This window comes from Oncorhynchus mykiss, chromosome 27 (genome assembly GCF_013265735.2).
Source record: "Oncorhynchus mykiss isolate Arlee chromosome 27, USDA_OmykA_1.1, whole genome shotgun sequence".
Classification (NCBI taxonomy): Eukaryota; Metazoa; Chordata; class Actinopteri; order Salmoniformes; family Salmonidae; genus Oncorhynchus; species Oncorhynchus mykiss.
The window spans coordinates 50,766,984-50,781,744 of NC_048591.1; the positions used below are offsets into that span (position 1 = coordinate 50,766,984).

At 43.7% G+C, this 14,761-nt stretch overlaps 1 protein-coding gene across 1 annotated transcript in view; it reads left to right on the forward strand.

The window, feature by feature from the left end:
• LOC110507254 (nectin-1-like) overlaps positions 1 to 14,761 on the forward strand; it is a 184,741-nt gene that overhangs the window by 101,265 nt on the left and 68,715 nt on the right. Inside the window, exons 2-3 of the mRNA XM_036964625.1 lie at positions 8,768 to 9,139; positions 13,337 to 13,636. Of these exons, the coding sequence (XP_036820520.1) occupies positions 8,768 to 9,139; positions 13,337 to 13,636 (672 nt within the window). The remainder of the gene's footprint in view (positions 1 to 8,767; positions 9,140 to 13,336; positions 13,637 to 14,761) is intronic.

Genomic DNA, 14,761 nt, shown 5'->3' on the forward strand with positions numbered 1-14,761 from the left:
CTCCCCTTCTCTCTCTCTCTCTCTCTCTCTGTTTTTCTTTCTCTCCCCTTCTCTCTCTCACTCTCTCTGTTTTTCTCTCTCTCCCCATCTCTCTCTCTCTCTCTGTTTTTTTCTCTTTCTCTCCCCTTCTCTCTCTGTCTCTCTCTCCCCTTCTCTCTCTCTCTCTCTCTCTCTCTCTCTCTCTCAATCTCTCTCTCTCTCTCCGTTTTTCTCTCTCTCTCTCTCTTTCTCTTTCTCTCACTGTCTCTCCCCCCCTCTCTCTCTCATTCTCCCTCCCTCCCCCCTCGCTCTCTCTCTCTCTTCCTCTCTGTCCCTTTTTCTCTCTCGTTCTTCCTCCCTCCCTCTTTTTATATCTAACTCTCTCTCTCTTTCTCTCATTCTCCCTCCCTCCCTCCCTCCCTCCCTCCCTCCCTCCCTCCCTCCCTCCCTCCCTCCCTCCCTCCCTCCCTCCCTCCCTCCCTCCCTCCCTCCCTCGCTATCTCTATCTCTCTTCCTCTCTGTCCCTTTTTCTCTCTCGTTCTACCTCCCTCCCTCTCTTTATATCTAACTCTCTCTCCCCTTCTCTCTCTCTCTCTCGCTCCTTCTCTCTCTCATTCTCCCTCCCCCTCCCTCCCTCACTCCCTCGCTATCTCTCTCTCTCTTCCTCTCTGTCCCTTTTTCTCTCTCGTTCTAACTCCCTCCCTCTCTTTATATCTAACTCTCTCTCTCTTTCTCTCTCTCTCTCTATTCTATTCAAAGGGCTTTATTGACATGTTAAACATATGGTAACGTTGCCAAAGCAAGTGAAATAGATAATAAACTAAAGTGAGACGAAACAATAAAAAATGAACAGTAAACATTACACTCACAAAAGTTCCAAAAAAATAAAGACATTGTAAATATCATATGATTTATATTTACAGTGTTGTAATGATGTGCAAATAGTGTCTCTCTCTGTGATACTGTGTTTAGGTGTGACAGAGACTCTCCAGGGCTGTATTTTTACATTAACAGTCATTGCCAAGGTCAGAGTAGTCAAATCCCCAGTGTACATTTCTTCTTTGCCTCTAGATCAAATACAACTTCATCATTAATTCAATGAAATAATAGTACTAATGTTTCTGGTTTTACAGTGCCTTCAGAAAGTATTCAACTCCCTTGACTTTTCCCACATTGTGTTGTGTTACAGCCTGAGATTTTGTGACACTAATCTACTCACAATATCCCATTATGTCAATTTAGTTTTGAGATTTTTATACAAATTAATAAAATATGAAAAGCTTAAATAGCTTGAGTCAATAAATATTCAGTCTTTGTTATGGAAAGACTAATAAGTTCAGGAGTAAAACATGGCATAATAAGTTGCATGGACTCACTCTGTGAGCAACAATAGTGTTTAACACATTTTTTTAGTGACTACCTCATCTCCGTACCACACACATACAGTTGTCTGTAAGGTTCCACAGTCGAGTAGTGCATTTCAAGCACATATTCAACCAATCAAGACCAGGGAGGGAAGATGGGTAAAAAATAATAGTGAAGTTATTAATTACACTTTGGATGGTGTGTCGATACACCCAGTCACTACAAAGATACAGGCGTCCTTCCTTACTCAGTTGCCGAAGAGGAAGGAAACCGCTTAGGAATTTCACCATGAGGTCAAAGGTGACTTTAAAACAGTTACAGAGTTTAATGGCTGTGAAAGGAGAGAACTGAGGATGGATCAACAACATTGTAGTTACTCCACAATACCTCAATGACAGAGTGAACAGAAGGAAACCTGTACAGAATAGAAATATACAAGAACATGCATCCTGTTTGCAACAAGGCACTAAAGTAATACTTCCAATGTCACAAAGAAATACAATTTTTGTCTTGAATACAAAGCATTATGTTTGGGGCAAATCTAACACAACACATCACTATGTATCATGCTTCATATTTTCAAGCATGTGGTGGCTGCATCATGTTATGTGTATGCGTGTTATTGGCATGGACTACAGAGTTTTTTAGGATAAAAATAAATGGTATAGAGCTAAGCACACAAATCCTAGAGGAAAACTTGGTTCAGTCTTCTTTCCACCAGACACTGGGAGAAAAATTCAGGGCCATAACCTAAAACGCAAGGCCAAGTCTACACTGGAGTTGCCCACTAAGATGACATAGACTTTTCCTGACTGGCCGAGTTGCAGTTTTGACTTAAATTGGGTTGAAAATCTATGGAAAAAATGGGTAATGTCTATCTAGCAATAATCAACAACCCATTTGACAGACCATTAATACTTTTTTTAAAGAATAATGGGCAAATACACCATCCAGGTGTGCAAAGCTCTTAGAGACTCACAGCTGTAGTTGCTGCCAAAGGTATTTCTAACATGTATTGACTCAGGGGGTTGAATACGTATAATAATCAATATATACTAGTGTTTTACTTTTCATTTATTTTAGAAATGTTTTTTAAAAATGATTCCACTTTGACAATACCGAATATTTGGTGTAGATTGTTGACAAAAAATGACAATTTAATCCATGTTAATCCCGCTTTGTAACTCAACTAAATGTGGAAAAAGTCAAGGGTGTTGAATATTTTCCAAATAGGCCGTTGGAAAATGGAAGTTGACACAGGAACGGGTCCCGCAGGGTTTCTGGCAGGAATGGGAGTTTTAGATTCAAGTTCGGAACAGGACTGGATCGGCAGTCCACAGGAACCGTTGGTTACTACTGCACCTCAGATTCATGCTGAAACATACTTTACACCTTTATATATGCATGTGTTCATCCGGTTAGTAGAAATGCTGCCTTCATCTGGTAATGTGGTTATCAGCTGTGTGTGCAGGCCGCTGTGGAAGTATTGCTGAGCAGCAGCCAAACGGAGAAGTTGCTATGGTTACTCACGTGCTGAGCGGGGACACACAGACAAGCAGTTATTTCTGTTTTCTGCCCGTATAAATGAGCACGGGAAGGGAGTGATTTTTATCTGGACGGGACAGGAACGTTCTGGGGTTATAGAACTGTTGAGGGATCAGGACAAGACGGGACAGGAGTGAATTTGTACTCCCGTGTCAACCTCTAGTCAGAAGCCTCTACAGTAGTGTAGTGATAACATAAAAACAGTTTGTAGTTGTGTGACAGTCTGATGAAGTAGGCTATACAGCATCCAGTGGTACATGCAACAAGGAATCATTGTGTGGAGAGGAGAAGAAACTGAAAGAGAGAGAGAGGACTGAGCTGCACTTCCTAACCTCCTGCCAAATGTATGACCATAATTGAGACACATATTTCCCTCGGATTACACAGATCCACAAAGAATTTGAAAACAAACCCAATGTTGATAAACTCCCATATCTATTGAGTGAAATACCACAGTGACATCACAGCAGCAAGATTTGTGACTTGTTGCCACAAGAAAAGGTCAACCAGTGAAGAACAAACACCATTGTAAATACAACCCATATATGTGACTGACCGCTCTTATGTAGCAAAATCTGAAATTGTGTTTTTTTACATTGCATAAAAGTAGAGACTCAGAGCTACAAAATTGTATATCATTCACTACAGTCGAGAAACAATGAAAGTTATTCTGCTTTAAAAGTTTATAAACTTTTGAGAAAATGGCCCTTGAATGTTTTGATATACCTACTGGAGAGCTCCTCTTTGTCTCCACCCATTCAGCATCATTCACACCCTCTTAAGCCTTGGCCCCGCCCATTCAGCATCGTTCACACCCTCTTAAGCCTGAGCCCCACCCATTCAGCATCGTTCACACCCTCTTAAGCTTTAGCCCCGCCCATTCAGCATCGTTCACATCCTCTTAAGCTTTAGCCCCACCCATCAATATAAGGATTCACATGTGAGGCCATGTGCTAAACCGAGTGAGTACAGTAGTGAACTATACAACCAAAGATTTCAAGACTAAAGGCTGGTTTATACTACGGGTGTGATCGTAAATTAAATCTGGAATGCCAGAGTGTGCTTTGGGCATTCATACACTCAGAGCGTTGTCAGATTGTCCGTTCGTAAACTCAGAGCGTTGTCAGATTGTCAGTTCGTAAACTCAGAGCGTTGTCAGATTGTCAGTTCGTAAACTCAGAGCGTTGTCAGATTGTCAGTTCGTAAACTCAGAGCGTTGTCAGATTGTCAGTTCGTAAACTCAGAGCGTTGTCAGATTGTCCGTTCCTAAATTCAGAGCGTTTCGCTCTCGGAGCGTTCAGAGCGCATACTGGACATGCTGAGGAGTAGGGTTAATCTGAGCATTCTGACTTCACAACAGTCAAGCACCCAAGTTAACTGGTCAATGTTGGCTAGCTTGCTAGCTGTTTCCAGACACAAATGAGATAACACCCCACTCTGACCATTTTACTCGCCCTAGCAGAGCTGGTTAGGCTGTTTTTAGGTTATCCAGAGCTTTGGTTACTGCAACTCTGCTGCTGGCAACAATTTAATTCTGATTTTTTTTTGTCAATGTTTACTCGGTGTTGAGCATTAGTACATTTGTCAGTTATTCTGCACTCCGGTACACTCAGACGAGAGGGCTCTGAAAGTAGATACCTAGAGTGAATTTACCAGCTATGTCTTATCGACGATTGTCGCAGTGACATAAAAAACATTCTATTGAAATAGTTACTTGCATAGTGGAGTCTTTTTTTTATACATGTAGCCAGCTAGCTAAACAATTAACCATATTTACAACTCATAACGTTACCATGAACCTGCAGGTAGCTAACCAACCAGGTTAACTAATTAACATTAGGCTATAAATAGCAATGCAAATGTCTCTGCGATACAAATAATATTACTACACAGATCATACACGTAACGTTAGCTTGCTAAGCAAGTCAGCTAACGTTATCTAGCTAGCTAACAGTACACATTCACTTGAAATGAAAATGAGTTTCTGACGAAATTAGAATCGTGTAATATCTGAAAATGTAGCTAGCTAGACTCTCTTACCCGTAAACATGGTTGGATTCTTCTCCCTCCCTGTCACGGATGCCATTGTTGCCATTAGTTTGAAGATGTAATCCAGAGACAGGTGTTTATTCCATCTCCTTAGCTATCATACTCTAATTCCACTGATTTCAAAACTCAGTCCTCCAGAACTCGTCGAGAGCAACACTTATGCAGTTTTACTATGTGATATTGTAAGAAAGATTTACCTACACATACTCACTAGCTCATATTATAGAGAGATGTGTGCTACATGGCAGACCAATCCAAACTCATCTCTAGGCATGTCCAGCCAATCATGGCTAGCGGGAAGGTTGCTGACTTTTTCCGTGGCTAAACCAACTAGGCTCGTAATTGAATTGTTTTTGTATTTACAGATGGCATACACGTTTGTTATTCAGGAACATGAAAGTTCACATGTTCCATTTTGATTTAAAAAACATTTTATGTTCAAATGGCCCTCCTGTGAAGTAGTGACACGCAACATGCGCCTAGTTTCCTGAAACGAGTCACATTTATGTTTATGTATTTTCCCTTTTATACTTTAACTTTTTGCACATCATTACAAAACTGTAAATAGCCATACTATGACATTTTAAATGTCATTTTAATTTGGTACTTTGTTGAGCGTAATGTTTACTGCTCATTTTGATATTGTTTACTTCACTTTTGTTTATTATCTATATCACTGGCTTTGGTAACGTAAACATATGTTAATGAGAGAGAGAGAGAGAGAGAGAGAGAGAGAGAGAGAGAGAGAGAGAGAGAGAGAGAGAGAGAGAGAGAGAGAGAGAGAGAGAGAGAGAGAGAGAGAGAGAGAGAGAGAGAGAGAGAGAGAGAGAGAGAGAGAGAGAGAGAGAGAGAGAGAGAGAGAGAGAGAGAGAGAGAGAGAGAGAGAGAGAGAGAGAGAGAGAGAGAGAGAGAGAGAGAGAGAGAGAGAGAGAGAGAGAGAGAGAATCTAGGTGCTGCTGTAGGCCCTCCTTGGTTGGGGACAGAAGCACCAGCTCATCAGGAGACATGTGACTTCAGAGGCTGGGTGCGGCATTCTGTTCTGCTAATTTGTTGATTTATATATTGAAGAGGGTTCAAGCTGCATCCTTGTCTCACCCCACGGCCCTGTGGAAAGAGGGTTCAAGCTGCATCCTTGTCTCACCCCACGGCCCTGTGGAAAGAGGGTTCAAGCTGCATCCTTGTCTCACCCCACGGCCCTGTGGAAAGAAATTTGTGTTTTTTTTGCCAATTTTAATTGTTCACTTGTTGTTTGTGTACATAGTATAATGTCATATGTTTTTCACCAAACACCACTTACCATAAATTTGTATAGCGGACCCTCATGCCAAATTGAGTCAATAGCTTTTTTGAAATCAACAGACTTTGCCTTATTTTGGTTTGTTTGTTTGTCAATTGGGGTGTGTGGGGTGAATACGTGGTCTGTCGTATGGTAATTTGGTAAAAAGCCTATTTGACATTTGCTTGCTTGTTTTCACTGAGGAAATGTACAAGTTTATTGTTAATGATAATGCTGAGGATTTTGCCAAGGTTGCTGTTGACACATATCCTATGGTAGTTATTGGGGTCAAATCTGTCTCCAATTTTGTGGATTGGGGTGATCAGTCCTTGGGTCCAAATATTGGGGAAGATGCCAGAGCTGAGGATGATGTTGAAGAGTTTAAGTATAGCCAGATGGAATTTGTGGTCTGTATATTTTATCATTTCATTTAGGATACCATCAACACCACAGGCCTTTTTGGGTTGGAGGGTTTTTATTTTGTCCTGTACTTGGGACTACGTCAATTTTATTCCCCACAATTCCCTCTGGTTGGCATCTGTGTGGGCTGAGAGTCTGAGAGGGTAAAGAGAATGAGGAGGATGAGGTCTCTCTCTCTCCCTCTCTCCATCTCATTCTCTCTCTCATCTCTCCATCTGTCTCTCTCTCTCTCTCTCTCTCTCTTTCTCTCTCTCCATTTCTCTCTCACCATCTCTCTCTCTCCATCTCATTCTCTCTCTCATCTCTCCATCTCTCTCTCTCTCTCTCTCTCCATTTCTCTCTCACCATCTCGCTCTCTCTCTCCATCTCATTCTCTCTCTCATCTCACCATCTCTCTCTCTCTCTCTCTCTCTTTCTCAGTATTGTTGTTTCAGTGCCGCCACAGCAAATGGTCCAGCTGTAATACCATGAAATACAGTACCCGAGTTGAGAGCAGGGACACAGGGTCTGTATGTAGGAAGAGGGGTGAGAGGGTGAGGAGAGGGGGAGGAGAGGAGAAGGTGAGAAGAGGGTGAGGAGAGGAGAAGGGGGGGAGGAGAAGAGAAGATGATGGTATGTAGGGAGAAATAAGGATGGACTAGAGAGAGAGGATGATGGAGTTTATAATTGTATTTATTTAACTAGGAAAGTCAGTTAAGAACAAATTCTTATTTACAATGACAGCCTACCGGGGAACAGTGGGTTAACTGCCTTGTTCAGGGGCAGAACGACAGATTTTTACCTTGTCAGCTCGGGATGGAGATAGAGGGAGGTAGAGAGAGAAGGATGGATATAGAGGGAGGTAGAGAGAGAATAATGGAGATAGAGAGAGAAGGATGGAGAAAGGAGTTATGTGTTGAGGGACAGCTGAGCTGACGTTAGGGCTTTAGAACTGCTGTGCCAGCTAGTCTCAGTAAACCATCCTGCCAGGTTAGAACTGTGGTGCCAGCAACTCTCAGTAAACCATCCTGCCAGGTTAGAACTGCTGTGCCAGCTAGTCTCAGTAAACCATCCTGCCAGGTTAGAACTGTGGTGCCAGCAACTCTCAGTAAACCATCCTGCCAGGTTAGAACTGCTGTGCCAGCTAGTCTCAGTAAACCATCCTGCCAGGTTAGAACTGCTGTGCCAGCTAGTCTCAGTAAACCATCCTGCCAGGTTAGAACTGCTGTGCCAGCTAGTCTCAGTAAACCATCCTGCCAGGTTAGAACTGCTGTGCCAGCTAGTCTCAGTAAACCATCCTGCCAGGTTAGAACTGCTGTGCCAGCTAGTCTCAGTAAACCATCCTGCCAGGTTAGAACTGCTGTGCCAGCTAGTCTCAGTAAACCATCCTGAACTGAGGGTCTACTACAGAACTTCAGACTCAGTCAGGTAGACCCGTGAAAACCTGTACTTTGTCTCCTCGATTGTTCCTCAAGCAAGGGGGGAGGCCGATGACATCACAGATTCCCATCTGACCAATTGTAAACTTGAAGTTTACAGTTGTCTTAAAACACTATTTTGCTCAAAACAAATTTTTGACCTTTTAGTGTTCTTTACTGTATTTATACTGGGCTATCGCTTTTCAACAGGAACCGTTCAACAAACACTGGAGGACGTCGAGGTTTAGGGATCGGGTTGCTTTTGTGGAACTCGGGGTGGGTGGTGGGTGTTTCTCTGGGATTAAATATGTGGAGCTTGCAGTGTGTGTGGATGGATGGTGCGTCTACACTCTGCCAAGCAGGCTGGAATGGACTTGTGGGCCTGCAGATCATAATGAAATGTTGTTTTGTTCTCTTTCCCTCTCCTTCCCTCTCTCTCTGTCTCCCCCTTTCCCCTCCCCTCTCTCCTCCTCCTCCCCTCCCCGCCCCCCCTCCTCTCCTCCCCCTCCCCTCCCCCTCCCCTCTTCCTCTCCCTCCCCTCCCCTCCCCTCTGTCCTACCCCCCCCCACTCTCTCCTCCCCCTCCTCCTCTCCTCCCCTCCCCACTCTCTCCTCCCCCTCCTCCTCTCCTCCCATCCTCCCCTCCCCTCCCCCCCCTCCTCCTCTCCTCCCATCCTCCTCCTCCTCCCCTCTCGTCCCCTCCTCCTCTCCTCTCCTCCCCTCTGTCCTTCTCTCAGCTGGAGATGGACAGAGTGTCCAGATGGACTCCATTAAGTCAGGCTTCGTGGGCTCCCAGGTGGAGCTGCGTTGTATCTTCGTTAATTCCAACCCTCCAGTCAAGATCTCTCAGGTGACGTGGCAGAAGTTCCTGAACGGCACCAAACAGAACGTGGCCATCGCCAACCCGTCGCTGGGGGTGTCCGTGCTCCCGCCCTTCAAGGAGAGGGTGACGTTCAAGCAGGCTGCGGTCCGCCACCGCACCCCGTCTCTGGAGGATACCACCATCATGTTCTCCAACCTGAGGCTGTCTGATGAGGCCGCATACATCTGCGAGTACACCACCTTCCCTGCTGGGAACCGAGAGAACATGGTCAACCTCACCGTGTTTGGTAACAACCCAATATGACACTGCAAGACATTCTAGTCAGCCCCCCTCAATTAGGATGACCTCATAACCAAGACATTCTAGTCAGCCGCCATCAATTAGAATGACCTCATAACCAAGACATTCTAGTCACCCCCCTTAATTAGAATGACCTCATAACCAAGACATTCTAGTCAGCCCCCCTCAATTAGAATGACCTGATAACCAAGACATTCTAGTCTGCCCCCCTCAATTAGAATGACCTCATAACCAAGACATTCTAGTCTGCCCCCCCTCAATTAGAATGACCTGATAACCAAGACATTCTAGTCACCCCCCTCAATTAGAATGACCTGATAACCAAGACATTCTAGTCACCCCCCTCAATTAGAATGACCTGATAACCAAGACATTCTACTCAGCCCCCCCTCAATTAGAATGACCTGATAACCAAGACACTCTAGTCAGCCCCCCTCAATTAGAATGACCTGATAACCAAGACATTCTACTGAGCCCCCCCTCAATTAGAATGACCTCATAACCAAGACATTCTAGTCACCACCCTCAATTAGAATTACCTGATAACCAATACATTCTAGTCACCCCCCTCAATTAGAATTACCTGATAACCAATACATTCTAGTCACCCCCCTCAATTAGAATGACCTGATAACCAAGACATTCTAGTCAGCCCCCCTCAATTAGAATTACCTCATAACAAGACATTCTAGTCACCCCCCTCAATTAGAATGACCTCATAACCAAGACATTCTAGTGACCCCCCTCAATTAGAATGAACTCATAACCAAGACATTCTAGTCAGCCCCCCTCAATTAGAATGACCTCATAACCAAGACATTCTAGTCACCCCCCTCAATAAGAATGACCTGATAACCAAGACATTCTAGTCACCCCCCATCAATTAGAATTACCTGATAACCAATACTTTCTAGTCACCTCCCTCAATTAGAATTACCTGATAACCAAGACATTCTAGTCAGCCCCCCTCAATTAGAATGACCTGATAACCAAGACATTCTAGTCACCCCCCTCAATTAGAATGACCTGATAACCAACACATTCTAGTCAGCCCCCCTTAATTAGAATGACCTGATAACCAAGACATTCTAGTCACCCCCCTCCAATTAGAATGACCAGATAACCAAGACATTCTAATCAGCCCCCCTCCAATTAGAATGACCTGATAACCAAGACATTCTAGTCACCCCCCTCAATTAGGATGACCTGATAACCAAGACATTCTAGTCACCACCCTCAATTAGAATTACCTGATAACCAAGACATTCTAGTCACCCCCCTCAATTAGATTGACCTGATAACCAAGACATTCTAGTCACCACCCTCAATTAGAATGACCTGATAACCAAGACATTCTAGTCACCACCCTCAATTAGGATGACCTGATAACCAAGACATTCTAGTCACCACCCTCAATTAGAATTACCTGATAACCAAGACATTCTAGTCACCCCCCTCAATTAGAATGACCTGATAACCAAGACATTCTAGTCACCACCCTCAATTAGAATGACCTGATAACCAAGACATTCTAGTCACCCCCCTCCAATTAGAATGACCAGATAACCAAGACATTCTAGTCACCCCCGTCAATTAGAATGACCTGATAAAATAAAATATAATGTTACAGCTGTGTGAGAAGATGAACATACTCTTTATATGTCCTTGAACTTCACTTGATCTGCCCTACACCTGCCTGTGCCCTGTTCTACACCTGCCCTTGACCTGCCCGTGCCCTGTTCTACACCTGCCCTTGACCTGCCCAACACATGTCCTTGACCTGCCCTTGACCTGCCCAACACATGTCCTTGACCTGCCCTTGACCTGCCCTACACCTGCACTTGACCTGCCCTACACCTGCCCCTGACATGCCCTAGACCTGCCCTACACCTGCCCTTGACCTTCCTTGACCTGCCATTGACCTGCCCTACACCTGCCCTACACCTGCCCTTGACCTGACCTACACCTGCCCTACACCTGCACTTGACCTTCCTTGACCTACCCTATACCTGCCCTACACCTGCCATTGATCTGCCCTAGACCTGTCCTTGACATGCCCTAGACCTTGCATTGACCTGCCCTTGACCTGCCCTAGACCTGCCCTTAACCTGCCCCATACCTGCCCTTGACCTGCCCTAGACCTGCACTTAACTTGCTTACTTGATTGTGAGGTCAGACACTATAGCATTCTAACCTTAGAAAACCTGTCAGGCCACTTAGCCAGGCTGTGTTTTTGTGAAAGTGTTGGAGATGTGATATATTCTATTCATAGAGATTTCCCCAGAAGGAACACACCGCCATAAAGCACACAGCCATATTGCCTTCATGTAACCAGAGATGCTGCAGAGTACAGAGAAATAAATAAGTACAGTGCCTTCAGAAACTATTCTCACCCCTTGACTTTTTCAACATTTGTATGTGTTACAGCCTGAATTTAACATGGATTAAATGTAGATTTTTTTTGTCAGGGGCCTACACATAAAACCCCATAATGTCAAACTGGAATGATGTTTTTAGAAATCTGTACAAAAATGTATTCAAAATGGAAATCTGAAATGTCAATTAGTATTAAACCCCTTTGTTATAGCAAGCCAACATAAGTTCAGGAGTAAAAATGTGCTTAACAAGTCACATAATAAGTTGCATGGACTCACTTTGTGTGCCATACTTGTGTTTAACATAATTTTTTATGACTACCTCATCTCTGTATCCCACACATACAAGTAAGGTCCCTCAGTTGAGCAGTGAATTTCAAACATAGATTCAACCACAAAGACCAGGGAGGTTTTCCAATGCCTCGCAAAGCATATGAAAGCCATCTGCAGCCCTTCATATCATAGCCATCTGCAGCTCTTCATATCATAGCTATCTGCAGCTCTTCATATCATTGCTATCTGCAGCTCTTCATATCAATGCTATCTGCAGCTATTCATATCATAGCTATCTGCAGCTATTCATATCATAGCTATCTGCAGCTATTCATATCATAGCTATCTGCAGCCCTTCATATCATAGCTATCTGCAGCTCTTCATATCATAGCTATCTGCAGCTATTCATATCATAGCTATCTGCAGCCCTTCATATCATAGCTATCTGCAGCTCTTCATATCATTGCTATCTGCAGCTCTTCATATCAATGCTATCTGCAGCTATTCATATCATAGCTATCTGCAGCCCTTCATATCATAGCTATCTGCAGCTATTCATATCATAGCTATCTGCAGCTCTTCATATCATTGCTATCTGCAGCTCTTCATATCAATGCTATCTGCAGCTATTCATATCATAGCTATCTGCAGCCCTTCATATCATAGCTATCTGCAGCTCTTCATATCAATGCTATCTGCAGCTATTCATATCATAGCTATCTGCAGCCCTTCATATCATAGCCATCTGCAGCTCTTCATATCATAGCTATCTGCAGCTCTTCATATCATAGCTATCTGCTGCTCTTTATCTGCTCCACAGCTACAGTTTCCCATGTGAGCGTTCTCTCGTGCTTACCTGAGCCTTTTGACGCCACTGTAGTAAATTGCTAATTGCCAGCCCTCAAAGGATTTCATTTGGAAGATGTTGTTCATTTGGAAAGCTTCTCCATCTGTTGAGGCTTTCTGACAACTGGGTTTGGCTTTGAGCACGTCAGGGAGGGACGTTCCTTCGTTGATTTAAATCATCACAAAACCTTTTTTCATCTTTCTCCCACCCTAGATTCATACATTTCAAATGGTTATCAGTTAATCTGAGGCTTAACGTTGAAATAATTATAAACCTAGAAAGAAAAATCCACACAATCCAAAAAGTAATTTACTTCACAGAAAGCTATATTTTTTTTAAATGAAGGGCATCGGCATTGAGACGTGGTGCATTCAAAACAAACTAATTAGACCAGTAGAACTTTTTCATTGTATTTTTCCTTCACTTTTAATAAAAACCCTTGCCACCCTTTAATCACTTTGCTTATTTGATTTAAATCAAGAAAGAGCCTTGTTTCCAGCCTTGTTTTAAGACTAGTCCCTTTATGATGTTTTGATAGGAAATGCGTTTGTATTTTGCTATGATTGTTGCTTTTCAATAGTTTCTTCTTGGTGTCAAAATGACCCCCATTGGTAATCCAAGTTAGTGGCATGAGCGTTAATCACTTTGTTTGTTTTGTTCACGTTTATTATCCCTCTTTCCTTCCAGCTCGACCTCAGACCCGAATGACCTTGACCACGCCCACCATCGTGGCCCGCCCCCAGAAGCGGAAGATGACCGTGGCGACCTGCCTCTCGGCTAATGGAAAGCCTCAGAGTGTGATCAAGTGGGACACGAGGCTGAAGGGCGAAGCCACGTTCCAAGAGACGCAGAATGCCAACGGCACGGTGACCGTTAGGAGCAACTATGTGGTCGTGCCGAGCAGAGAGACACACAAACAGAAACTCACCTGCATCGTAACCTACAACAACGAGAGGATTACAGACAGTGTCGTGCTCAACGTGCAATGTGAGTTATCGCAGTTATTTTCATGTCAATCAATCAACCAATCAATCAAATTTCCCCAAAGGGAAATGTGGTTTCTGGGCAGGATTTACATGATAAATACACTATCATACAAAACACGCTAGTCACAAAACAAAGCACATAACCTTTATTTAAACATGTATTTAACCTAACAGGCTGACTACACCGCTCTCGTCGCGTCAGTTCCATTTGTGACGCAGATCACGCTGCAAGTCCTGCCTCTCCCATCTCCTCATTGGTTTATAGAAGCAGGTACCCAGGTGCCATCTCCTCATTGGTTTATAGAAGCAGGTACCCAGGTGCCATCTCCTCATTGGTTTATAGAAGCAGGTACCCAGGTGCCATCTCCTCATTGGTTTATAGAAGCAGGTACCCCCCATGCCATCTCCTCATTGGTTTATAGAAGCAGGTACCCAGGTGCCATCTCCTCATTGGTTTATAGAAGCAGGTACCCCCCATGCCATCTCCTCATTGGTTTATAGAAGCAGGTACCCAGGTGCCATCTCCTCATTGGTTTATAGAAGCAGGTACCCAGGTGCCATCTCCTCATTGGTTTATAGAAGCAGGTACCCCCCATGCCATCTCCTCATTGGTTTATAGAAGCAGGTACCCCCCATGCCATCTCCTCATTGGTTTATAGAAGCAGGTACCCAAGGTGCCGTCTCCTCATTGGTTTATAGAAGCAGGTACCCAGGTGCCATATCCTCATTGGTTTATAGAAGCAGGTACCCAGGTGCCATCTCCTCATTGTTTATACCCACGTGGGTGACTCAAAGATGAACGAGGTCAGTGGCGGTAATGCACCTAATTTATGAAAGTTGCCAACCGCAATATAAAGTCCAGAGAAGAAAAGGCCTGGAAGGAAGAGAGATGACTAGAAACGATTCGGTTGACAGTTTTATGTGTGGATTAATTGGCAGGGTAGAGGTCCTTGTGCATTTCAGGTAAAATAACAACTCAAGGTTTATATCCCAGGATAAATTATCTAGCAACAGCAGCTAACTAAAAAGGACAAATTAGCTAGCAAGTGCAAGCCAGCTAGCTAAATTACCATACATGTTTAATGCTTTTCGACCTGTCCCCAAATTAATGTAATTGGTTCAGAGA